Consider the following 26,525-nt stretch of genomic DNA (forward strand, 5'->3'; position numbering starts at 1 on the left):
TTGTTGGACTTGTATCACCAGAAAAGATCATGAACCAATAAGCAGAAGGTTGTTGTCAGCTGCCTTAGTAGAAAATTGTGATCCTTCAGTCTTTTCATGATTCTGATTTGAATCTCTGATTCCCAGAGCCCATCAGTTAAAATAGTGGTTGGGTTCCTTTGAGGAACCACGCATGCCATCTCATCAATACACACAATACATTCTCCTCCATTCTATCCAATGGGACCTCAAGCCATTTAGTGCATAATTGGTCACTGGAAAATGACGCACACATAGTTATGAAGGGCTTTGGGATAAGGTGTTTGGCCTGGTATTGGTCACCAAAATAACATTAATATATTCACTTAAAAATCTGTTCAGTATTGTTACTGTGTATTTAAGGAGTTATATGAATATTTCAGAAGACACCATTGGGAAATTTTACCTTAACATTTATTGCATGTTTAAAAAAAACAAAAAGAAACAAAAACATGTTTCTGGATCGGCCCTGGATTAGACCTGTCTAATCTTTCTAATTACCAGAAAATATCTAAAAATCCTACAGAAAGTGTTGTTATATATTGTACACAGTTAACTATGAAGCTCAAAATATTTTGGTTGCACAAAGGAAAACATTAATTTATTAGGTGGTTCTCAATGGTGATGGAATAGCACCTTCTAGAACTTTATGGATTTTCATAATTAATTATCTTAAAAATTAAGGAGTGCTACTGGCATTTAGAGATGAAGAGTCATAGCCCCTTTATTAGAATGGGAACTTACCGGGACCAGGTAATAAATGGAATTTTGGTCCAAATCTGTTTAATTGAATACATTGGTCTATAAGCGCACCCTGTGGTCATTTTCCTGTCCCTAAGTGCATAATTGGAATGGATAAATGTAGCAGCTGGCAGACTCTTCAGGTTGATCTTCTGAGTTGTGGGAAAGGAGCCATTAGGTAGAAAGGGTCAAGTGGAAGGAGTCCCTTAAACTCCTTCCATTCACTCTGGACCCAGTGAAGATGGTAAATCAGAAATTAGAGATCTTATACCAAGACAAATAACAGGCTGTTGAAATGGAGAAAATGAGGAAGTATTATATTCTCAAATATTAGCTGGGTCTTATTTGTCTAGCTGGGCAAGATTATGATAAAATGTCACAGAAAATATACATTCTATCCTGAAACCATACCACATGTCAAGGCACACATTCAATTTCTGGTACTTGAAAAGACCTTGGAAACTATATCATTTCTTAGAAATAAGTAATAGAGGATAATTTGGAAAAAGATATAGTAATACCAGAGCCAGTAGAGTTGTTTGGGGCTTCTGGGAACATTGTCAGAGTTCCCAGCTGAAAAATAATTGGCAATCCCCAAATACATAGTTTTAATATGTGATTTTTGTCACATAGATTTTATATCATAGGGCTACAAATTTTTAAAAAATATATAGTATAGGAATAAAATAACAATTTTCATCACTTTATTAATGAAATCTAGTGCTATTCACAAGTCTATACTACTAATAAAATTTGGTTCTTAAAAGGAGTCTCAAATATTCTCTAGACACATGGCATACTCCAAGATGTGTGTTGTATATACCATGAACAGCATAGCTATTTTTGATGAGGTTTTCTAAAACGATGAACACATCTTAGTTAAATTCTGAATAAAATTATACATGGTCTATTTTCAAGTTACATGGTAATTGCATTCCTAGAAAATTCACTGTTTGTTATAAACATGCAAAACTATTCTGTGTTTATAGGTAAAATGGAATTAGGTTCAAGAGTCAAATAATGATGAACAAAAACTGTTGATCTGCTATTTTATCCAAAAGTTGTGTGGGATTTGGATCAATTTTTTGTTATGTGGAGTGGCCTTGTGCATTCAGGATATCTGTCATCCTTGGCCTCACTTTAAGCCATTGTAGTACATTCCATTAGAACTCCATAATTATAGAGGTAATTCATTGTTACCCACACATTCATCCCCACTGAGAACCACTGATCTAATTAATCAGTGTTTTCCTTTATCTAGCCAAAAAAACTCTTGTTGCTTTATTTATTGCATATAAGATCTTAGAGCAATTTAGTTCCTTCTGGAGAAAATTATACACATTCATGATATTGTTAGATATTATGTTGGTAGATTAATCAAAATTGGTGGGTTGATCCAGAATCATGTTTTAGTTTTTATCCACAGTAAGTTGAAGATAAAATTTCTCAAACATATTAGGAATTATAATTACTGAGATATATGGCACAATTAATAAGCAGGATCTTTTAAGTTTAGTAATTTAATTCATAATTGAATCTCCTTTTCTCTTCCTTATATCTTTCCTCTTTAGTGACCATAACTTCTTCATAGCTACTTATGTTAGGATTAAGACACTGGTTCTCAAAATTAAGGTAAAGAAGAATCTCCTGGAAAATGGTGACTTAAATTCTGTGATGGGGATCAAAATTTTGCTTTACTACAAGCATTACAAACAGCTGTGAGTTAATAGTTCTTGATACATACATAGTCCTTGCCATAGGAGAATCTTCTTCCTGAGCATTTTTTCCTCACTAGTTTGCCTTTAGACCAGCAATATCTAAGATTATTACCCATTTTAATCTATTTTGTTATATCTAGTCTCTCTCTCTCTCTCTTTTTTTGGTGGCAGGAGGCAGAGGATGATGCCAATAATGCCTTTTACATTTTTGGACAATCAAACTTGTGCCTTCCTTTCTAGACTAGTTTCTGGCACATAGTAAGGGCTTTATAAAACAAATATGAATTAATGTATTTTAGGACTTTGTTTTTCCTAATTACTCCCTTTTAAAATTTTATTTATTTATTTTTATTGGAGTATAGTTGTTTTACAATGATATGTTAGTTTCTACTGTACAGCAAAGTGGAGTTCCCTGTGCTATACAGGAGGTTCTCATTAGTTATCTATTTTATACATATTAGCGTATATATGTCAATCCCCATCTCCTAATTCATACCACCGCCCCCCCTTTCTGCCCTTGGTGTCCGTACATTGGACAGTGCCCCCTGGACGCCCAGGTCTCCATGAGTTCAACACCAACGGCATCAAAGTGGTCTACTTGCCCTCTAACAACATCTCTAATTCAGCCTGTAGATCAGGGCATCCATAAGGATCTTTAAGCCTCATTACGCACAGTACTCTATGCACAGGATTGTCAGTGCTATGGAAGGGAACCCGGATAGGGAGAACATCATGAAAGTCTGGAAGGATTTTGCCCTGGAAGATGCCGTTGTGTTATAGAAAAAGCTGTGAAAACTACAGAGCTTGAACCAATAAATTCCTGCTGGAGAAAACTGTCCAGATGATGAGCATGACTTCACAGGATTTATGACAGAGACAGGAAATCGTGGAAGAGATTGTGGATATAGCAAAAAAAAAAAAAAAAAAAAAGAGTGGGGGTTGAAGGGTTTCAAGATATGGATCTCGGAGAAATTCTAAAGCTGATAGATACCACACCATAGGAATCAACTAAGGATGGCTGATGGAATTGAGTGCTTCTGAACCAGTGCCAGACAGTAAGGAAGAAGATGTAGAGGAAGCAGAACTGTGTGAGACATTTTTGTGTCATCATCATCATCTAAGTAGTCATCATGTAGGTCATTGTGTGCAAGACATGTATTGAAATGGATAGTCTATCCTTACATAGGCATAAAGTGAGTGATATTAATATAAAATTAATGTGTTAGATTTCTTACTGTTTTATAACTTTGCGTTCAAAGAATTACCTTACTGTACAGTATGCCTCTCTCTCTTATAGTTGGAGAAACTGCATATCAGCCTATCATCACTGAGTGGTTTTTAAATGACAGTAACAATGTTTTCGATACTGTATTGTAAATATGACTGTAATACTGTATGCCATAAAGATTTTTTTAACGTCTTTATTGGAGTATAATTGCTTTACAATGGTGTGTTAGTTTCTGCTTTATAACAAAGTGAATCAGCTATACATATACATATATCCCCATATCTCCTCCCTCTTGCATCTCCCTCCCATCCTCCCTATCCCACCCCTCAAGGTGGTCACAAAGCACCGAGCTGATCTCCTTGTGCTATGCGGTTGCTTCCCACTAGCTATCTATTTTACATTTGGTAACGTACATATGTGCATGCCACTCTCTCACTTCGTCCCAGCTTACCCTTCCCCCTCCTCGTGTCCTCAAGTCCATTCTCTACGTCTGTGTCTTTATTCCTGACCTGCCCCTAGGTTCTTCAGAACCATTTTTTGTTTTCTTTTTTAGATTCCATATATATGTGTTAGCATACAGTATTTGTTTTTCTCTTTCTGACTTACTTCATTCTGTATGACAGACTCTAGGTCCATCCACCTCACTACAAATAACTCAATTTCGTTTCTTTTTATGGCCGAGTAATATTCCATTGTATATATATGTGCCACATCTTCTTTATCCATTCATCTGTTGATGGACACTTAGGTTGCTTCCATGTCCTGGCTATTGTAAATAGACCTGCAATGAACATTGTGGTACATGGCTCTTTTTGAATTATGGTTTTCTCAGGGTATATGCCCAGTAGTGGTATTGCTGGGTCTTATGGTAGTTCTATTTTTAGTTTTTTAAGGAACCTCCATACAGTTCTCCATAGTGGCTGTATCAATTTACATTCCCACCAACAGTGCAAGAGGGTTCCTTTTTCTCCACACCCTCTCCGGCATTTATTGTTTGTAGATTTTTAAAAATTTGATAATTACTCATTCATTAGTGTATAGGCTAAGCTACCGTGAAGCAACCCTATTGATTACACTACACTACCATAAAACAATCATATTGCTGATTTTTTGTTATCAAAGCATGAATTGCTATACTTGTAAATAAATATAAATTTCTTTTTCACATTTTTTCATTATTGATGTCTAGTATTAGTAATACATATAACATCTACAGTGCTTTGTACCATATAAGGCAACATTGATATAGGTACTGATAGATGATTCATCTTGTAAACAGATGACATAAACTTATGGTATTGATAAATTGGGTACAGTACTGTAAAATGTATTTTCTCTTCTTTATGATTTTCTTAATGACATTTTCTTTTTACTCTATTGTAAGAATACAGTTTATAATATATGTAACATACAAACTTTGTGTTTATTGACTGTTTATGTTATTGGTAAGGCTTCTGGTCAACAATAGGCTATTAGTAGTTAAGTTTGGGGGGGAGTCAAAATTTATACATGGATTTTTGACTGTGCAACGGGTTGGTGCCCCTAACCTCTGCATATTTTAATGGTCAATTGTACAAAAAAAAACCCACCACAGATAACACAAACATGTGGAGTCTAAACAACATGCTACTAAACAACCAATGGATCAATAAAGAAATCAAAGAGGAAATCAGAAAACACCTGCAGACAAATGAAAATGGAAACACAGTGGTCCAAATGGTCCAAAATCTATGGGATTCAGCAAAAGCACTTCTAAGAGGGAAGTTTATAGCGATACAAGCCTACCTCAGGAAACAATCTCAATCTAACCTTACACCTAAAGGAACTAGAAAAAGAAGAACAAACAAAACCTATAGTTAAAGTGAGAGAGTGGCATTGACATACATACACTACCAAATGTAAAATAGATAGCTAGTGGAAAGCAGCCGCATAGCACAGGGAGATCAGCTCGGTGCTTTGTGACCACCTAGAGGTGTGGGATAGGGAGGGTGGGAGGGAGACACAAGAGGGAGGGGATATGGGGATATATGTATACGTATAGCTGATTCACTTTGCTATACAGCAGAGACTAACACAACATTGTAAAGCAATTATACTGCAATAAAGATGTTAAAAAAAAAACCTATAGTTAACAGAGGTAAAGAAATAATAAAGATCAGAGCGTAAATAAGTAAAATAGAGGATAAAATAAACAATAGAAAAGGTCAAGGAAGCTAAGATCTGGTTCTTTGAGAAGATAAACAAAATTGGTAAACTTGTAGCCAGATTCATCAAGAAAAAAAGAGGGTGCAGATAAATAAAATCAGACATGAAAGTGAAAAAGTTACAACTGACACCAAAAAAATTCAAAGGATCATAAGAGATTAGTATGAACAATTATACACTAATAAAATGGGCAACTTAGAAGAAATGGATAAATTCCTAGAAATGTACAATCTCTCAAGACTCAATCTGGAAGAGGTAGAAAATATGAACAGACTAATTACCAGTAATGAAATTGAATCAGTAATCAAAAAACTTTCAACAGTCAAAAGTCCAGGACCAGACAGCTATACAGGTGCATTTTATAAGACATTTAAAGAAGAGTTAATTATCCTTAGACTCTTCCAAAAAATTGAAGAGGGAGGAACAGTTCCAAACTCTCTTCTGTAAGACCAGCATCTCCTTCATACCAAAACCAGACACACACGCGCGCACACACACACACACACACACACACACACACAGTTATTCGCTGTTTCAAATTAATCACTCATCAGTTTGTATTATTAATGTGAAATATTTTCTAAATTATCAGTAATTTCAATTTTTATTTTATTTTGATCCAGTAATTATTTTTAAATTGTTTCTTAATTTCAAAGACTTTAAATTGTTAATTAAAAAAATATCTTCATTGACTTGTTTTGTAAATCTGGATTTTTTAAATAGACTTTAATTTTATAGCAGTCGTAGGTTCACAGCAATATTGAACAGAAAGTACAGAAATATACCCCTACCCCATAGATGCATAGCTTCTCCCATTATGGGGGGGTTCTGTTTGAGACTTCCTTGTCTTCCCCTGTATTAGGTAATATCACCAAGGTGGCCAGATGGTTTTAGGTGATTCTTTGTGGACATGTTTTAATTACTTCTTTAAAATAAGATATAAACTATTGAATTTCTTTAAAAGTAATAAACTATTCAGATTTTTAATCTCATCCTAAGTCTCTTTTATTCTTTGGCTTTAAGAATTTTTTCTTTTTGTTTTATCAGTTTTACTATGATTGCTTAGTTATTATTATTATTTACTCATTTATCATGTTGAGCATTTCAGAAAGTTCAGCCAGTACTCTTCAAATGTTGCTTCTTCTCCATTCTCTCTGTCTTCTGCTTTTGGAGTCCAGTAACACCAGAACTTTTATGTCTTTTTCATATTTTTCCACTCTCTCCTGACCTATTTTTCAGTTTACTTTTCTTTTCCCACTGTGTATAATTTGCTGTTAATCTCATCCATTCAGTTCCTAATTTTGGTTACTGTATTTTCATTTTCTTGTTTTTATATTTTCCAGTTTTTCAGACTAAATTCTTATTCTTAATCTGTTATAGTTTCTAATTGTCTTTTATAGTTTCCAAAATTTAGACAAATTTTTAATCTTGCCTGTTACCTCCTCCAATATAATAGCTTTTTTAAAGCCTTTGGCTTTTCCTAGATAATATCTAAATTCCCATGGCTCTATTTCCATCAATCATCCTTTGTTTTTCCTGGTTCCTGTTCTTGTTTTCTTACCTATTTCCATGCTCAGTTATTTTTTTATTTTGTACTGATACCATATTTGCAAAATATATTTATAGAAAATTTGAGACCATGGATTAAATCTTAGGGGAATTTGATTCTGCTATGTGTCTGAGGGCACCTAGCATTAATCATTTTCAGGGATAAGGATGGTTCAAAGTAGATCTGCAGTCTCTGGAAGGCCTTTTTATGACCTTAAACCTAAGATTACACTTTGGGACTAAGCTCATGAACCTTTGATGGCCCTGGAGTCCAATCCTTTTCCTGTGAAATGCTGTTCCTATTCATAATTGGTGAAAAAGGGATCCCCGAAATGATTATACGTCCTGGGAGTCCATTCTTCTGTGCATCCTGGCCTGGTAGTTTTTCACTCTTTGCTCTCCAATACTTAAGCATTAAAAAAATAAAACCTACTGTTTTTAGTAGTCTTCAACTACCTAGTTACTTCTGTTTATTATTATCGGACTTTGAAATCCATAAACAGCCTTACAATTCTAGAACCTGTATCTCCTCAGGTTCTATTTCAGTATTTACCATACCTTCATGTCTGAATTTTTATTGTTTATTTAGGATACATTGTCTGAGAAGTGTGGTGTCAATATTAATACTCTTATAGTACTTAATATCATATTTTTGTTTATATTATATGGTATTATTTTTATGGGTTTCTTTAGAGGAAGAACAAAGCAAAAGCAAGGGTGTTTTACCTTATGTATGACTTTCATAATTTTTCATAAAAACACAAATTTATTTATCAGATTCTCAGCTGTTTTAAATAATCTGTTATGATATTTCAAAATTATAGCAACTAGATGTCCCTCTTTTTAGCTTCTGAGTAGAAAAATTATATCTTATGATAAAATATGTATATATATTTAAATATTTAAATCAATAGGGACAAAATGAAATGCTATATTTTAACATGTAGAAATGTAGAATTATTTTATATTCTGTTTTTTAGAAAGTGATACTTATCATGTAATGTGATCATTCACATAAATGGTAACCATTATTTAGGTGATATATAATGATAATATTTACCCTTTCAAAGTCCCTAATGAATATTTCAGCCTAAATCTGTTTTATAAAAAGGTCTGGCTGTTTGCTTAGTGGGAATAGGATGATTATCTCTTTGCTTAGACACAGAAATACTTTGAAGTTACGTTTTTAATTAAGCCATGCAGAAGACTTCTGAGGCTTTTAATGTTTGTATCTAATATTTATAGAGAAAGATGCTGAATTTTAAAAACATTACTTAGCTTACATATCAGAATTATTTTTAATGTAATTTATATAGTACAATATTAATTTGTTTAAAGAATAGTTATTTATATCTATACTTTTCCCTTCGTATTCTCTTTACCTCTTATAATCTGAGTTTGAATTTGATCAAATACTTTAACTTCTCAAATTATTTATGATATGAATTAGATTAGTACATATTCATATCTCAAATAATTGTATTGAAATATAATAAAAACTTTATGTATAACAAAAATATTATTGTGGACAAATCCTAAGGTGACTATTACTGATCTCTGCCTTCTGGTATTCACACATTATTGTATAATCCCCTTTCATTGAGTCTGGGCAGGACATGTGACTTGCTTCTAAACTAGAAAATTTAGCAAAGGTGATGGGATATCACTTCTATGGTTATGTTTAGTGTTTTGTGTGTGTGTATGGTGTGAGGATTGGGTCTAATCTTATATTTTTCCAAATGGCCATCCAGTTGTCTCAATACCATTTAAGACGATGAATGTCTTTACTCCAGTCATTCAGAACACTATGCTTATGTTATACTAGATTTTTAGTTTCTGGAATTTCTGGAATTTTGTTTCTGGAATTTCTCTTCTGTACCATTTATCTTTCTATTTATGTACTAATGCCATACTGTTTTAATTTTATAGATGTTGAGTATATTTTAATGTCTTTTCAGTCTAGCTCCCCTCAAAGCTCTTCCTTTTCATTGCTGTTTCTAGCTATTCTTGTATGTTTATTTCTGTATGTGAACATTAAGATCAACTTTTCTAGCTCCTTTAAAGCTCATTAGAATTTTTATTAGATCAAATTAACCATTATCTTTGAAATTAACTGACAACCTGATGATGTTGAGATAGCCTAATGAAAAATGAGGAATATCTTTCAGTTTATTTATATCTACTTTTGTGTTTTTCAGGCTGAATTTTATGCCTAAAATTTCATTATGTTTCCTTTGCAACTATTTATTTCCTCAGTTGTTTGTAAGCACTGGTGATTCTTTAAATAATACCTGAAATTTAAATACCAGAAATTGGTGTTTAAACTTAACTCATAATTATATATTTTGAAAATACTTTTGATACATTCAAGATTCTTTCAATAATTATTAATATAAAACCTTTTAGACAATGTATGTTTCTAATTTGCTTTCTTGAGTTTGAAAATATAAAAGAGAATGTCGTTTTTATATTGGACACCTTCAAGGACTCTATAAAGCCTCTGAGTTTAATTCTTAACAAGGTGGTGTTTATTCCTTATTTGTGTCAAAATTCTGAGCTTGAGTTATGAAAGCCAGCAGAAGTTACTTTCGAAACAAGAGCATATAATTTCATCCTTATGAGAAAATTTGTGTTTTGGAGAAAATATAATTTTAAGTATTCCTTTAAAAAATTATATTATGTTGAACGTAAACATGTTACAATAATTTCCAGTCCAATATATTATTATATAATTTGAATAAACTAATTATTAATAACAAAAATGAAAGCTTCATGTCTTCCGTATTGGAAAATAGGTTTGTATTGGAGCTCTTAAAGTCAACTCATAGATAAATTAAAAAGTACATGAAATCCCTTGTCATTTGTCAAAGTTATTCATCTTAGATTGCTATGTGAACTTGAAAGCCATCTATTTAGGCAGTAAGATATACAGGGAATACCATGCATAACACTGCAGGGAATATTATGTTGAATATTTTCCTATTCTAAAAATAGTATTGTGATACCCATTTGCAACAAGTCAAGTTAACTTTTTGTGAGAGAAAAAGGAATTATAACGGTATTGTAAATCAGTTCTTTATGTGTATACTTGGTACAAAGTGATAGGATTTAAGTAGGTGAGTCTAAAGGAAGGGACAATAGTATAGGAATAGTATAGATTCTGAAGTGCTTAACCTAGCAGTAATGAGTATGATCATTTTTGAAAGCTAGAAAACTACTATGTAACACACATTTTAAAAGTAACTTTTGGAGAAGTCACAGAAAACCTAAGTTTACCCCTAAGTTCCTTTCTTCCAGAGGATAAAGTTAGTGGTATAAAGGGCTATATATTTCTACTTTAATTTTGTAGTTACTGTAGAAAAGTATTTACTCTTCAACTCATTTTTTTTATGGATGCAAAAAATTATCAAGCACATGACTGAAAATTGCATTCAGAATGTAACTGATTATTTACTTTATTATCTCAACTGTTCGACCCTTCGTTAATTAAAATATGTATGTTATTAAAATTATTCCACAGTTCTAAGTAACTACTAAAACTAAAGACGTTTTTGGAAGAATTTTCTCACCTTTTAAAATTCTGCATATAATTTAAATATTGAGTCACTTTATACAACTACCCTTGTGTACATTTTATAATAATTAAATTTGGATGGCATTCCAAGAAGTAGCATTATGCAAAGCCAAGCTATATCTCTGTTAGTCACTAATTGTCATTTTAATTGAATTGTAGAAATAGGGATTGAAAAAGTATGGACTTCAGAAATTTTCAAAATACTTATGATTTTCTCCCACTGCTATAGTTAACCATAATTTTAAATAATTTAACTTAGAATTCATGAGTTTGAATGCTCATGTGTTCTTTCATTTTGTTATAATCTGCTTACATGAATTTAGAGTTTGAACTCCTGAATTTAGGACTGGATGATTTAGAGAAAACTTTCCTCCATTACACAATTGAGGAGGTCTTTTTAAAATACAGATTCATTGGTTTAGAAACTGGGGAAAAATATATTAATTTCAAAGAATACCAGAAGTAAGAAAAAGATGTGATTTCTGAATTCCCACAACTTTTTCCCCCTGCCTAAAAATGTCTTTAAATCTTTATCCAGACTTGAAAATTCTTCCTCATATTGTTAAGGGAGAATACATATCCCCCAAGCTTTTATCCCATCCCCTATATTCCTCTTGTGTATGTTTGTCTTTTCCACTTATTTCTTCTCTCACGCATTCCCGTATATAGGCTTTCTGCATTAATTCTTTTGAAGATTTGTTTTCAAAACTTCAATTAATAGTAGTTTTTAAGATGTTTTAATGTAGAGTTTAATTACTTTTTTGCTGGAAGGAAAAACATGAGGCTTTTGAATTTTGTTGCTTAATAGTAAATGAGTATTTTGTATTTCTACAGATGTGACTCTGAAAATCGCTATGTTGGTAATCCACTTAGAGGAACATGTTATTGTAAGTATTTGTATTTTTTATTTTAAATAGTTGGTTTGTTTTATTAGTTTCAGGTGATTTTGCAGGTAATACAATTCATATTGAATAACTGATGTTGTCATTAATATGTTACCATTTCTATTTTTAAATCTTTTAACTCCATGTATATTGCTAAGAAAGTCAATGTCTTCTTGCTATATTCTCTAATTATATTTGGTGCATTTTTTTCTACTCTGAAGAGTAAAACAGCAATAGATCTTATTCTGAACATGCAACAAAATATAGAACTTGAGTAAACTCAGGTGGATTTTGATGTAATCTTTTTCATTATGATTAAATTTTGAACAGATAGAATTTTGTGATAGATTTTTCCGGGAGGCAATTTTGGTTATTACTAAAAAGCTGCACTGATTTTGTACTGAAAGATCCTTTTATTGGGTAATGATCATATGGCAGATGTATGTTTAACTTTCAAGAAACAAGCAAACTATTTCCAAAATGGTTGTATTATTTTACATTTCCACTAGCAGTGTATGAGATTTTCAGTTCTTCAGAATCTCTCGGTAAAAAAACCTTTTGTAGGTTTCATCATATCTTTTTTTACGTAGACAATAATGTGTTCTGCAAATAATGGAATTTAATTACTTCATTTTCTCGCTGGATGCCTTTTTTTTTTTGGTCTTATTGCATTGGTACCTCTGGTATCATGTAAAAAGATATGATAAGCATGCAATTATTTTTGACTTGTTCCTGATCTTAGAGGGAAAGCACACAGTCTTTCACCATTAAGTATGTTGTAAGCTTTTCATATATGCCTTTATTAAGTTGAGGAAATTCCCTTCTATTCCTACTCTGCTGAGTATTTTTATCAAGAATGGATGATTTTTATGTCATACATTTTTTTCTACCTCAATTGAGATGACCATAAGGTGTTTCTATTTTACTTTGTTAGTATAGTCGTTTTAGTTTCAAAAATTAATGGGTGGTATAACATTATATGGATATATCACTGTTTTTTGGTCCATTTACCAGTTGATGGACATTGGGATTATTTCTAGGCTTTGGCTATTAGAAAAATGCTGACATTTAGATAGTCTATATATTTTCATTTTTGGGGGGTAGATTCCTAGGAGTGGAATTGGGAGGTTAGATGATATGCTTATGGTCAAGAAACTGTCAAATGATTTTATAGCATGGATATACTGTTTTACATTCCCACTAGCAATTTATATATGTTTCAGTTTTTCTACATTCTCATCAACACTTTATATTGTCTATCTTTTTGATTATAGCCATTCTAGAGTATTAGTAGTATCTTGTGGTTTAAATTTGCATTTCTATTATGACTAATAACTCTGAGTTCAATTTCATGTGTCCATGTCTTGAACATGTTTTGTTAGATATGTAAAATACTAATTTCCTAATACTTTTGTTGCTATTTCAAATAGTATCTTTTAAAACTACATTTTCTATTTGTTTGATATGGTAAAATGAACTTCATTTTAGTATACTGATCTGACATTCATAAAGGTCAGTGAACTGTTATTAATTCGAATGGTTTATAAATGTTTGATTTTTAAATGCAGTTAGTTATATTACATGCAAATAACTTTTATTCCTCACTTTTCCAATTTTTTATCCCATTACTGGGATGGTTGAGATCTCTCTTTCAGTGCTGAGTCAAAGTGATGGTAGTAGACATTACCATCAAGTTGAGAGTTTGCTATAATTTATAGAATATTCCCTGTATCAAGTTAAGAAAATTCCTGTCTATATTAGTGTGCTGCAAGATTTCATCATGAGTGACTTTTTCCTTTACCTTGTTATATGTGAAGCTGAATTAATAGATTTTCATTAATTAGACATCTTTTCATTCTGGGGTAAACCGAACATAGTTATGGTATATTATTATTGGGGATACTGCTAAATATTATTTGTTTACATTTTATTTAGGATTATTGTCAGTATAAATGAATGCAGACTATATTTTTACAGTATTTTTTCTGATGAATTCACCTTTGAGTTGTTTTTCTTTTCTAACTTCATATTGTGTAACTATGGTAATAACTTTTAAAGTTGAATTTGACAAGATTGCTGTTTTATTCTTTTATTTTTTTAACATCTTTATTGGAGTATAATTGCTTTACAATGGTGTGTTAGTTTCTGCTTTATAACAAAGTGAATCAGTTATACATATACATATATCCCCATATCTCCTACCTCTTGCGTCTCCCTCCCACCCTCCCTATCCCACCCCTCTAGGTGGTCACGAAGCACCGAGCTGATCTCCCTGTGCTATGTGGCTGCTTTCCACTAGCTATCTATTTTACATTTGGTAGTGTATATATTTTAAAACACGAATAGTTAAAAAATATCAAGGGAACTTCAAAGGTTAGCTAAATTCAACTGAGATCTCTGAGTCTCGTGCTTCTTTATTGGTAGTTTTTTGTTGTTGTTGTTCATCTTTTTTCCCCCCCATATTATAGCATTAGCTTTGGGTTTATTCATCCTTTCCACTGATTTTGTTTTCTAGTTCATCAATTTTAGGTTTTGTCTTTAGTAATGTCCTTCTCTTTTATAGTTTATAATTGTTGTTTTGCCTACATTTGATATGTTTTCTTATTAATATTATTTTCTACATAGTTTATGGTTCAATTTTTATCTTCTTTTTGTATTTTATGTAAGAATTTTCTTAATTTCAATTAAGTAAATCTTATTAAAACCATCTTTTAATTATGTTTTCTAATTTTCTTGAGAATGTGGCATAAAAAGATCCCAAAACTTACTAAGGTATTTTTGTAGCCTATGGGACATTTGACAGTGTTTGGAGGCATTTTTATGTATCACAAGTAGGTGTGGTGTGTGGGTCCTGTGGACTTCCAGTGGGTAGAGGGTGTTACATATTCTACAATGCACATGAGAGCTCCTTAGAACAAAGAATTATCGGACCCAAAATTTCAACATTGTGGGGGCTGAGAAATCCTGAATTAGAGGTTTGATCAGATCCAGATATGATTTTGGAGGAAACACTATTTCACAGGTGGGTTTGTGTTCTTCATGTAGCAGAAGCAAATAGTGCCTGCGAGTCTCTCTTTTTATGTTCTTAGCAGACACTGATGCTCAATGTTAGATTGTAGTTGATTAAGGGTTGTAAGCTGGTATTCTAACTCCTTTATTTCTTGATTGAAAAACTTCTGTAAAAACAAATTTCCTCATGCGAGGTATTTGCTTTCTTATTGGTACAGTCATATAGGAAAGGCATGATAAATGCTCTAATTTTTTATTTTTTAATTAGTGGTTTTCAAAATAAAGAACTGTTTGCTTAATATCTTTCCAAGGTGACAAGTAGGTTTGTTGTTTTTGTGTTGTAAACTTATGGACACAAACATATTTAATATGTTTCAATCCACTTGCAATTATTTTCCTTACTGATGTTTATATTATCTATTTTCTATGTCTTTTAATTGATCCTTGTTGTCTATATTTTCCACATTCATTTTGTTTTACTTCTCTCAAACATCCTGGATTTTATGGAGACGTATTTTTGTCTGATTTCTTAAAATTAGATATTCTTAATTGAGTCTTCTTGAATCTTTAGTGTTTCTTGTGTCCCAAAGGAGTAACTAGTTACAATTATGGACACAAGTAAATTACATTCCATTTTTTTAGGAATAATAAATACACTAATATTTAAGCCTTTTATATTTGAGACTAAGCTGATTTTTCTTTAGATCAGTGCTATCCAAAATAAATATAATGTAAGCCACATGTGTAATTAAAATTTTTCACTAGCTACATCACAAAAATTAAACAGGTGAAATCATTTTTAATAATATATTCTATTTAATTCAGCATACCTAAAATGTCATTTTAATATGTCACAGTATAAAAAATCATCAATGACCTATCTTTTTTTTTTAGTTTTTCATCTAACTGTTTGAAATACAGTTTGTGTGCTATACTAATGGCAGCCCCAATTCAAATCAGTCACACTTAAGTTACTCAGTAGGCACATGTGAATAGTGGCTACCATATTGGACAGCTCACCTATTATATAGGACTCTCACCCTCTTTTTTTTTTTTTTTTTTTTTAAACATCTTTATTGGAGTATAATTGCTTTACAATGGTGTGTTAGTTTCTGCTTTATAACAAAGTGAATCAGTTATACATATACATATGTTCCCATATCTCTTCCCTCTTGCATCTCCCTCCCTCCCACCCTCTCACCCTCTTTTAAAAATGTTAAAAGGATAGTCATGAAGCACTAGATGGCAGTCTTGTCATTTGTTATGAGACCTTTAAAGTTTAATAACATTTAAAAGAAATGGTGTTAAAAAAAAAAAAGAAAAGGTCAGTAGTTCTTGTAATAGTGTTAATGGAAACTATTCTGATTTTAAAGATTGGAGTGAAATTTAAAATGCAGGTCCACACTAACTTGAAGCAATTGAGTGCAATGTGGTGTTAATTTAATTGAAAGTAATACTTCAGCAGTTATATCCTATAGACAGTCTTAGTAGTTTTTTAAACTTCAATTTAAAACCCCAAACCAAATGTATTAGATAGTTATCATGCATCACATGGAATAAAAAGAGTTTCTAGCAATGATATCAAATTTGATTGACCCTTGTAAACATTGAAGTACTCAATTTATCTTGGCAAATATGAAAAGTAGTAGCCACAAAGTAGTATAGTTTCTTTTATTCTTATATGCTTTTTAAAAAATTATAACAACAATTATAATGAAGAAAACCTTAAACACAAGATGAAAGACTCGACTATGAAAATGTTATATAGAGGGTATATTTCAATGAGTAGAATCAGAGTATGGAAAGTCACTTACTGAAATCATCTACTTTTTGCTCCTACTATGTGTAATGTCCACACTGTCAATTGTATTTCGGTATATTTCCAAGTAATCTAACATATTTGGGTTTTTTTCTCCTGTTAACTCTGAAAAATTACTCTTTTACTTGATTTTCTCCTATTGCTGTGTAGAGTTCAGTGTGCAATTTTGTGATGAAAATAATACACTGCCTCTTTTAAGAGTAAGAAATTTAATTACTACTTTTATATTCAGTGTTCACCTCTACCACTCATCACATCTTACCTTAGATTATATTACTAAAAATCAAAATACTTATCTATTCATCTCACTGTAAGCCCTTTAATTATTATTGATTTATTGATGTTTGTCTTGGACTGAAAGACATTATTTATAAGCATATTATTTATTGAATTTGATTTTTTTCTTTTGTTTGATAAAAGATAATATTTCTAGTAAGTGTTATTATAGCTGTAAATTAAAATAACAAATATCAGTCTCAATTTTATTACTTAAAATGCTGTGTCATACAAAACAGTGAAAGCAATTAAAACTTGAATTAACCTTATATTTAGTTTAACTATTCTAAAAGGTTCTCCCCTTTTAAATGAAATATACTGTACTTTAATGGTTTATGTGACTTTTTAACTAATAAGTATAAATAGCAATTTAAATAGGGTCTGGCTGGTCCACCTGCAAATAGAGCAGAAGTGACCTTGATCAACACAGAAAGTCTAAATTCTTACATTTCACAAATTGAAGACACGATGGTTTGAAGATTATCTGACAAAACATAAATGAATCACATGGTTGACATTTTAATCTTATTCTTTGATTCATGTGTTCTTATTAAATTTTATGAAGCTTATATGCTAGTGTTTTAAAATGTTTATTTCAGAATTAAATATTTTAGCATATTACAAAATGAAGGACTATACAGCACAATTATAAAAAAGTTAAAAATAACTGAGAGAGGGACTTCCCTGGTGGTCCAGTGGTTAAGACTCTGCACTTCCACTGCAGGGGGCACAGGTTCAATCCCTGGTCTGGGAACTAAGCCAAAAAAAAAAAATAGCTGAGAGAAAAAAAATTGCTACTGAATTAATCTGGAAGAGAGAGATGAAAATTTATCTGACTGTATACTTGTATACTTATAATAAAAGTGTTATATTATTCTGGTTATGTAAATAACATAAACACACTGTAAAAATAATTAAATAAAGCAAAAGAAAGTTTAATGAGGAAAACAAAAATGTCTGCAAACCTCCCACCAGGGCTCCCGAGTGGAGCTGTGCTGCCTGTGCCCTCTGCAAAGGTGCCCAGCTGCGAGGCCGAGTGGCACCTCATCTCCTGAACTTCCTCTTCTCGCTTTATCTGTCTTGAGCAAGGGTTGATAGCTCCTTATTTGTATGAAGATGTTGAATGTGCTTTTCTTTTCTTTTTTTTTTTTTTTTGACTTGTGAATTTGTTTTTATTTTTATTGGGCTATAGGGGATGGGTTGGGAAATATCTCTGCAAGTTATGCCCTACTAGGGAAATGTCCATTCTAACCTCCCTGGGGCAGCTTTCGGAGCTTTTTCTTTTTCTTGGAGCTGCTGCTCTTGCTGGCAGCAGCCTCTTCAGGTCCACTGCTGAGTGGCTCCTCCTTGGAAGAGAATTTCCTCCTTTTCTTGGGAAATGCTGAATGCATGTCTTTCTAAATAAATTATGTCCTGAGAACGATTTTACATAAAAGAGGTAATAGCATATATAATATTCCTATTGTGAACAACTTTTTTCCACAGATATATAGCTCATTATTTAGGATCATTTATTAAATAAGACTGGAAAACCAACTGATTTTAAAATAATGATAATACTAGTTAAACTTTATTGAGCACTTACTGTGCCAGGCTATTTTAAGCTTTTTACATTTATTAGCTTGTTTAATCCTCAAATGAGAAGGGTATGGTTATTTTTTTTTCATCTTTATTGGAGTATAATTGCTTTACAATGTTGTGTTAGTTTCTGCTGTACAACAAAGTGAATCAGCTATATGTATACGTATATCCCCGTATCCCCTCCCTCTTGAGCCTCCCTCCCACCCTCCCTATCCCACCCCTCTAGGTGGTCATAAAGCACCGAGCTGATCTTCCTGTGCTATGCAGCTGCTTCCCACTAGCCATCCATTTTACATTCGGTAGCGTATATATGTCAATGCTACTCTCTCACTTCGTCCCAGCTTCCCTTCCCCCCACTCTGCATCCTCAAGTACGTTCTCTATGTCTGCGTCTTTATTCCTACCCCGCCACTAGGTTCATCCGTACCATTTTTTAGATTCCATATATATGCGTTAGCATACGGTATTTGTTTTTCTCTTTCTGACTTACTTCACTCTCTGTGACAGACGCCAGGTCCATCCACCTCATTTCAGATAACTCAATTTCATTCCTTTTTATGGCTGAGTAATATTCCATTGTATATGTGTGCCACATCTTCTTTATCCATTCATCTGTCAATGGACATTTAGGTGGCTTCCATGTCCTGGCTATTGTAAATAGTGCTGCAGTGAACATTGTGGTACATGACTCTTTTTGAATTATGGTTTTCTCAGGGTACCTGCCCAGGAGTGGGATTGCCGGGTCATATGGTAGTTCTATTTTTAGTTTTTTAAGGTATGCTTATTATTGCCGTTTTTTAATTTGAGGGAAAAGAGGCAGAGAAAGTTTAATTCATTTGTATAAGATCACACGGCTAGGAAATGTCAAAGCCAGTTTCAATCCAGGCAGCCTGGGTCTATACCCACCTCTGGATCTATACCACTCACTCTCAACCACAGGTAATAAAACTAGAGCAACAAAAATTCGCAGTATATTTAACCTAAGAGTTGTTTTTCTATGAATAAAGTAAAAACATTATGTTAAAGGAAATGAAAACAGGGCCTAAATAATTAAAAATTTAAACTATTTTCTCAAATGAAGTCTTCATATGAAAATATGCTTACCAAAATTGATATATAAATTTTATGCAGTTCTAATTAGAATTCATTCAGTTCAATATTTTGAAGGGTATGCATAGAATAAATTATCTTAAAGTTTATTTTATATGCTGCACTTTTAGAATATTCAGTAAAATTGTGAAAAGGAAGATTAGTGAGAAACTCCCACCTGACAGATATTCAGACATAGGGTAACTCTAACTGTACTGGTTCCTATTCAGGTATAGGAATCAATTGACAAAATAGAGGTCAGGATTAGATTCCTGAACATTTGGGAATTTATATGGCAGTCATTTTATTTTTATAAAAGTTCTTAATGACTTAATCTGCTTGTTCTAAAATATCCCAGACTTTACCTTAGATTGTGGCTTTTGTATTTACTATTTTTCTGCCTCAAATACTCCATCTCTAACTAATAGTCAACTCTTACCTAAAATAGACTCCCTTAGGTATTACAGTAACTTTTTTTTTCCATCCTAATACACTGAAATGAAATTATCTCACTTGTTTATTTGTTTACTTGAATGTGGGTTTTCTTTACTCATTAGAAAGAAAATCTGTGAACCCAAGACCTTCTGTTGTTGGAACCTATACTTAGAAAAGCCTGTGGCTCCTGGGAAGGCTTTCAGGAGATATATACTGGAGTACACATGTAAATTACTAACAAATGAATGAATACACATGTATTGTGGCTGTATGGGCAAGAATTTTTATTGATAGGGTGTTTGACCAAAAATGTTTGGAGATCATGTTATACGTTATCAAGTAAAAGTTGCTTTACATTATTTTTTAATTTATTTACATAAAGTAGTACAGCTTTAAGCACCAGCCATTGATTTAAATGCAAATGAGTTTCAATCTTTGTTTTTCTACTTAGCCTGTGGAATATTTGCTACAAATAAAATTTAAGCAGTTTTCCATATGTCATTGCAGAATAATGGAAAGTTTAGCTACTTGGAGATACTATGAAGCAAAGGAAGGTGGCTTCTGAAGAGATCATGGTATATTATATGAAAACCCGTAAATTAGAATCATTGACATAGAGGCATTGGTGGTCATGGTCCATCCTCTTTTATTCATTGATGAAAAAAGTAAGACTCCATGGGTTGAAGTGTTTATCCTAGGCCACACAATGAGTCATTCAGAGTGTGGTTAATAACAAAGGTTCTGTGCTCTTTCTGTGATATTATATCTAGCAAGTGTTCAACTTGCAAAATTCCTGCAACAGATTTTGCCTTTGCAATTATTCTAAATATTTCAAGTTCAATAGAAATTCTTAATTAATAATTGTAAGCATGGATAGTACTGTTCAGCAAGCAAGGAAATATTGTATTTATTGAATATTTATTTATATGTGAAACAATTTAATATTATTTCATTTAATATGCACAAGGATGACATATTTTTTCTCCTTAATTTTTACTTACTTAAGAGCTATACTGTTAGTGCTTGGAGAGACTGTCAGTTATTGGAATTGACTCACTTTTGTTTATTCACTCAACATATGTTTATTGACTAACTACTTTGTTGGACTCTGGGGATATTACAGAGAACAAAATGTGTTCTGCTCCATTGAAGCTTATAAGGTTGTAGGGAAGATAGATATTAAACTCGTTATATAGTTACCTAGATATGATTGTCATAAGAACTCTGAATGAGAATTATAGATGCTTTGGGAATATATTACAAGAGATTACAAGAGAGCTTGACCTAATTTGTGGACCCGGGAGTAGAAGTGGGTGAAGCAAGAGAATAATGGAGCTTTGATGTGAAAGATGACTTGGTAGCGTAGTGGTGATGGTGTGAGTATGGGAAGGAGTAGAATCAGCGGGGGCAGCTTGCACAAAGGTCAGTGGCTGGAAAGAACATGGCATATGATATACTAATACTTTAACACACACAACTAGGTGAAGGGGGTTAGGGGATGAGGTGTGTGAGATATGAAGGGTCAAATCATGTAGCGCTTTATAGGACATGTAAAGACTTAAGAAAAATCTTAAGAAAAATGAGAAGCCATTGAAGGATGTTAAGAGGAGAGTAAAATGTTAAATTTTAATTTTAAAATAATCAGGCTGCTTGCAGTATGTCAAACAGCTTGATGAGGGCAGTAGAGCATGAAAGGATCATTTTAGTTCATTTTCTGAGGCATTGTTCCTGCAGCTACATTTTAAATATGACTGTGATACATTTAGACTGTGAGTATACTTGAACTTATATTAACATAAGTTTTATCATTTAATAAACAATTGTCTAAGTTGGCAAATGCATGTACTTATACATATGCCATTGTTTAAAACATATTTGAATTCTTGATGTTGTTGTCAAAGTCTATATGCATCCTTTCACACCCCTCAGGATGGCTGAATACATGATCATGAACTCATATATTTATGAACAAATATAAAACTCTATATAAATACACATATGGGAATCTGTTTGACTTTTGAAATCTTTTAGAATTAATTCAGAGCCAATATAGTGAATAATGAAAGTGAAATAATATTTATTGAATGCCTTTATTTTGTGAGACGGTCAAGCCAAATACATACTAACACAATTATGTTTAACCCACAGAGCAATCCTATGAGGTAGGCAGTTTTATCCTCATTGTACCATTGAATCTCACTGAGGTTAGTTAACCTGCATATGATAACCCAGTTGGTAAATGGGAGATTACAGTTGAGTTCTCCTTAAATACTGTGCATAATGCTAAATTAAAAGTAAAATACAATATTCACTGGTAAAAAAGCAAATCATTAGGCCTTAGTTCCTTTCTCAAAATATTCAAATTAAGAATTTCTGAAATTTGTATGAACAGTGCATTGATACAGCATACACAAGTCAAGGTTGATTTCACTTGTGATCCTGGCATGTTTGCCTTCTTAGACCTCAGATATATAGATAGTTCCAATATGTTTGATGGTTTTTATCACTGGTTACTGTTTTCTTAAAAATACATTATTTTATATAGCTTTTGTTAAAAGAGTAAAACAAATATTCACCATTTGCTCTTCATCACCCCCATATGTAATGTACTCAGAAACTTTCTTCATAGTTCAAGTTCTCTTTCGAAATGTCTTTTTCTATGTATAAATTTTTAGTCATCACTTTGCAATTAATCATTAGTTTGCTGGAATATCTGACCTTTTAAAACATTTTGTGCATGTCAAAATCTTTTCTCTTGATGTTTTATTTGCTTAAACTCCTTTTAACATGCTGTCTGTGTCTTACTCATGAGCTTGATTTTGTATATAATTTGTTATTAATTCTTTGTGGTAAATAGCAGCCACTTTTTTTTCTTTTTTTTTCCTCCAGGACTGCTAGTCAAGTATTGACTGAACTACCTAAAAAAGTCTGCTGTTGCATATTGGAACTTCACCCTTGGTTTGCTCTAGCCAGAGAAGACTAGGCAGAGAGACTAATTATTTTACATGTTTTTATTTGTCTATACCTAAGAAATAAGTGAATTAGGAATTAGATATGCCTTTTCTGGAAAGATATACAACCATATAAATCTAATTTCTTAACATGTAAGTGTAAGTCATGTGAAAAAACAGTAAAGATAAAGGATCAAAAGAAAAAAGTTCTCTGAACACTTCTTTTAACAAATTTCCCCCTTTTTGGCCCCAGTTATGGAAGTAATGTGTGTTTCATTCTAGAAAAGAAATAGACAAAAAGACAAATTAAAAATCACTGAAATTCTTCTATCCAGAGAAAATTATTGGTAACATTGTATCAGATACTTTCCCAGTCTTTTATCTATGTAATGACACTGTGGTAGGCTGAATAATGGCCTCCCCCTCCAAAGAAGTCCACATCCTAATTCCTGAAACTTGTGAATATATTACCGTAAATGGTAAAAGGGGATTTGCAGATATGATTCAATTAGATTTTGAGATGAGATTTTCCTGGATTATTCTGGTGGACCCAGTGTGATTACATGTGTTCTTCTGAAAGGGTACAGAGGGAGATTTGACTACAGTAGTGGGGAACTGTGATGGTGGAAGGAAGAGGTTGGAAAGAGAGGAGGGAAGGGGTCATGAGCTAAAGAATGAGAGGTCTTCAGAAGCTGGAAGAGGCAGGAAGTGGATTCTTTTTGAATATCCTCCAGAAGGAACCACCCCTAACACTCTGGTTTTACCCTGTAAGACTCATTTGGACTTCAGACTTACAGAACTATAAGAGAATAAATTCATGTCGCTTTAAGCCACTAAGTTTCTGGTAATTTGTAACAGCAGCAATAAGAAGCTAATACACACTTTTAGTGTATTTATTTCTTTTCCAAACATGTCATGACAAAGGAAATATTTCTCAGAATTATTTTTCTTTAATTTGTCCTTAATATCTTTAGGTATGTCATCTGTTCTCTTGTAACTACCAGCATATCATACCTTTAAATTAATTTTATTCATTGTTTTTTCCATATTGGCAGTTTTAAAATCAAATAAAAATTATCTTATTTTTGACATGAAATCTACCCTCAACAAATTTTTATTCACCTTGCATAATTGCGACTTTATGTCTGTTGATTATCAACTCCTATTTTTCCCCTCCTCTCAGCCCATGGCAGCCATCTTGCTACTCTCTAATTTTATGGGCTTGACTATTTTAGTTACCTCATATAAGTAGAATTATGCAGTATTTGTCCTTCTGTGACTGTTTTATTTCACTTAGCTCCAGCAATATCATTCTGAGTGTTTATCCAAAAGAGTTGAAATCAGGATCTTGAAGAGATAATAGCATTACAGTGTTCATTGCCACACTGTTTAATAGAGTCAAGATATAGAAATAGCTTAAATGTTCACTGACGGTTGAATGGAAATCCTGTAATATATGACATGAATGAAACTTGAGGACATATAGGCAGCTTTTTTAAAAGTTCTTTTAAAATTTTCCATGTGAAATAATTTCAGATTTACAAAAAATGTGCACATTTTTTTTTATGACTTTGACCCTTGGAAAGTGTTGGACAGTTATTTTATAGAATATCCCTCAATTTGGTTTTGTCTGATGTTTTTTCGTGATGAAATTCAGGTTGTGCATTTTTAGTAAGGATACCACAAAAGTGATGTGTGTTTTTCTCAGTGCATCCTGTCGGGAAGCATATGATATCAATTTGTTGCGTTATTGGTGGTGGTGTCTTTGGTCACTTGTTAATGCACAATGTCTACCAGTTTTTCCACTCAAAAGTTACTGTTTTTATTGTATTTAGTGAGTGTATTATGGGGAAGTTCTTTGAAATTATGTAAATGTCCTATTTCTCACCATACTATCACCCACTATTTTTACCATACATTGATGTTCTTGCCAAATGGTGATTTTCTATTCTGTTATTTCTTCTGTTTCCTCTACATTTATTAACTATAAGGAAGAGCTGTCTCTTCTCCTTCATTTATTCGTTTATTCACTTATTTGTATTTATCAGTATGGACCCATGGAGATACACACACACACATACTGTGGCTTATGATAAATTACTATTATTATTTATTTTACAGCTGAAATTGCTCTAGATTTGGCCATTGGGAACTCCCTCAAATTGTCTCCTCTGTTGTTTTGGCAAGACTCTATCATTCTCTGAGTACTTCCTTATTTTCTGACACTATAAGAAATTTCAGACTCATGGTGTACTTTCCAGCCCTAGCCCTGTAATCAACCATTTTTCCAAGAAGCCATGGTTCCTTATATTGGAGAATGGTGTTTAGAAAGAACCTGGGAGCTAAGTATGCTCATTGGTTCTGGGGCATTCATCTTTCTTTCCTTTAAAAAATGTTATTATTTTTTAAATTAAACCACCAAGTATATTCTTACTCTCTTTTTGAAACTCTACTATCTTGCTTTAACAGAAACTTGTTGTATCCTGAAATGTGACTCTTCTCTAAGGGAAGTGTTGACTGTTTTTTCTTTCCCAGTGTCGACCCCTTAGAATCTAGACATAGAAATAGTATCAACCTTTCTTCCTTTGAGTTTGACAAATAACTGCTTTTCTTTACTCACTCAAAAATTTCATTTCCTTTGAAGCAATATTTTACCTCTCCTTGCTGCTGCCTTGCACTGAAATCCTGTGCACCCCATTTAATCTTCTATCTGTTTAATACTTTTTCGCCTGCCTGTTATCTCTCTTGACATCATTCTTGATTTCAATTTCCACATGTACTTTAATTATGCATTAATTACGTTGTGTTCAATTTCCAAGAAGGCTTATAGGACTTGAATACTCTGTACTCTCAGGATAGCTTTACTATAAGCAGAGGATATACACTGAAAGTGGTCTGGAGATCTTAGATATTAGGGCTGACTATATTGTTATAGCAATTAAGGTGGTGTGGTTTTTTTGTGTTAAAATAGCCCCCAAATAAGAACTGTAGGTATTTATATTTTTATATTATATCTGGCCACATACTGAAATTTTTTATTATTTTAGTAGCTTTTTAGTTGTGTTATATTTCTTTGTAAACAATCTGATTTTAGACATAAGAAGGTTAACTTTGTTTTCTTCTTTTATTCTAACTTGAAATCTGTCATCTGTTCACTGCCAGACCTTTTTGCTATGCTATTTCCATATCTGTATTTGTCTCTTAGTTGTAGTATTTGTATAAATAATTTTTTTTCAGGATGAGTATGTAGATCTTATATTTTAGGGCATTTGCTTATCTGGAATTATCATTATGTTGTTTTTCTACATAGACAGGATGGTTGAGTATGTATATTTCATAAAATATTGCTTCAGTTTCTGGTCTTTTGACATGTTGTTACTCAAGATCACCTAACATCTTGCCTAATCTTGCTTTCTAAATAACTAATTTGTTTGTATGAATATGTGTGTG

At 32.4% G+C, this 26,525-nt stretch overlaps 1 protein-coding gene across 2 annotated transcripts in view; it reads left to right on the forward strand.

Moving 5' to 3' along the window:
• Nucleotides 1-26,525, forward strand: part of ATRNL1 (attractin like 1) — a 684,787-nt gene that overhangs the window by 209,132 nt on the left and 449,130 nt on the right. For both annotated transcript variants that reach the window (XM_068549055.1, XM_068549056.1), the window contains one exon: nucleotides 11,867-11,919. In XM_068549055.1, coding sequence (XP_068405156.1) covers nucleotides 11,867-11,919 — 53 coding nt within the window. The remainder of the gene's footprint in view (nucleotides 1-11,866; nucleotides 11,920-26,525) is intronic.

The sequence above is a fragment of the Eschrichtius robustus genome, chromosome 7 (assembly GCF_028021215.1).
Source record: "Eschrichtius robustus isolate mEscRob2 chromosome 7, mEscRob2.pri, whole genome shotgun sequence".
NCBI classification, from domain to species: domain Eukaryota; kingdom Metazoa; phylum Chordata; class Mammalia; order Artiodactyla; family Eschrichtiidae; genus Eschrichtius; species Eschrichtius robustus.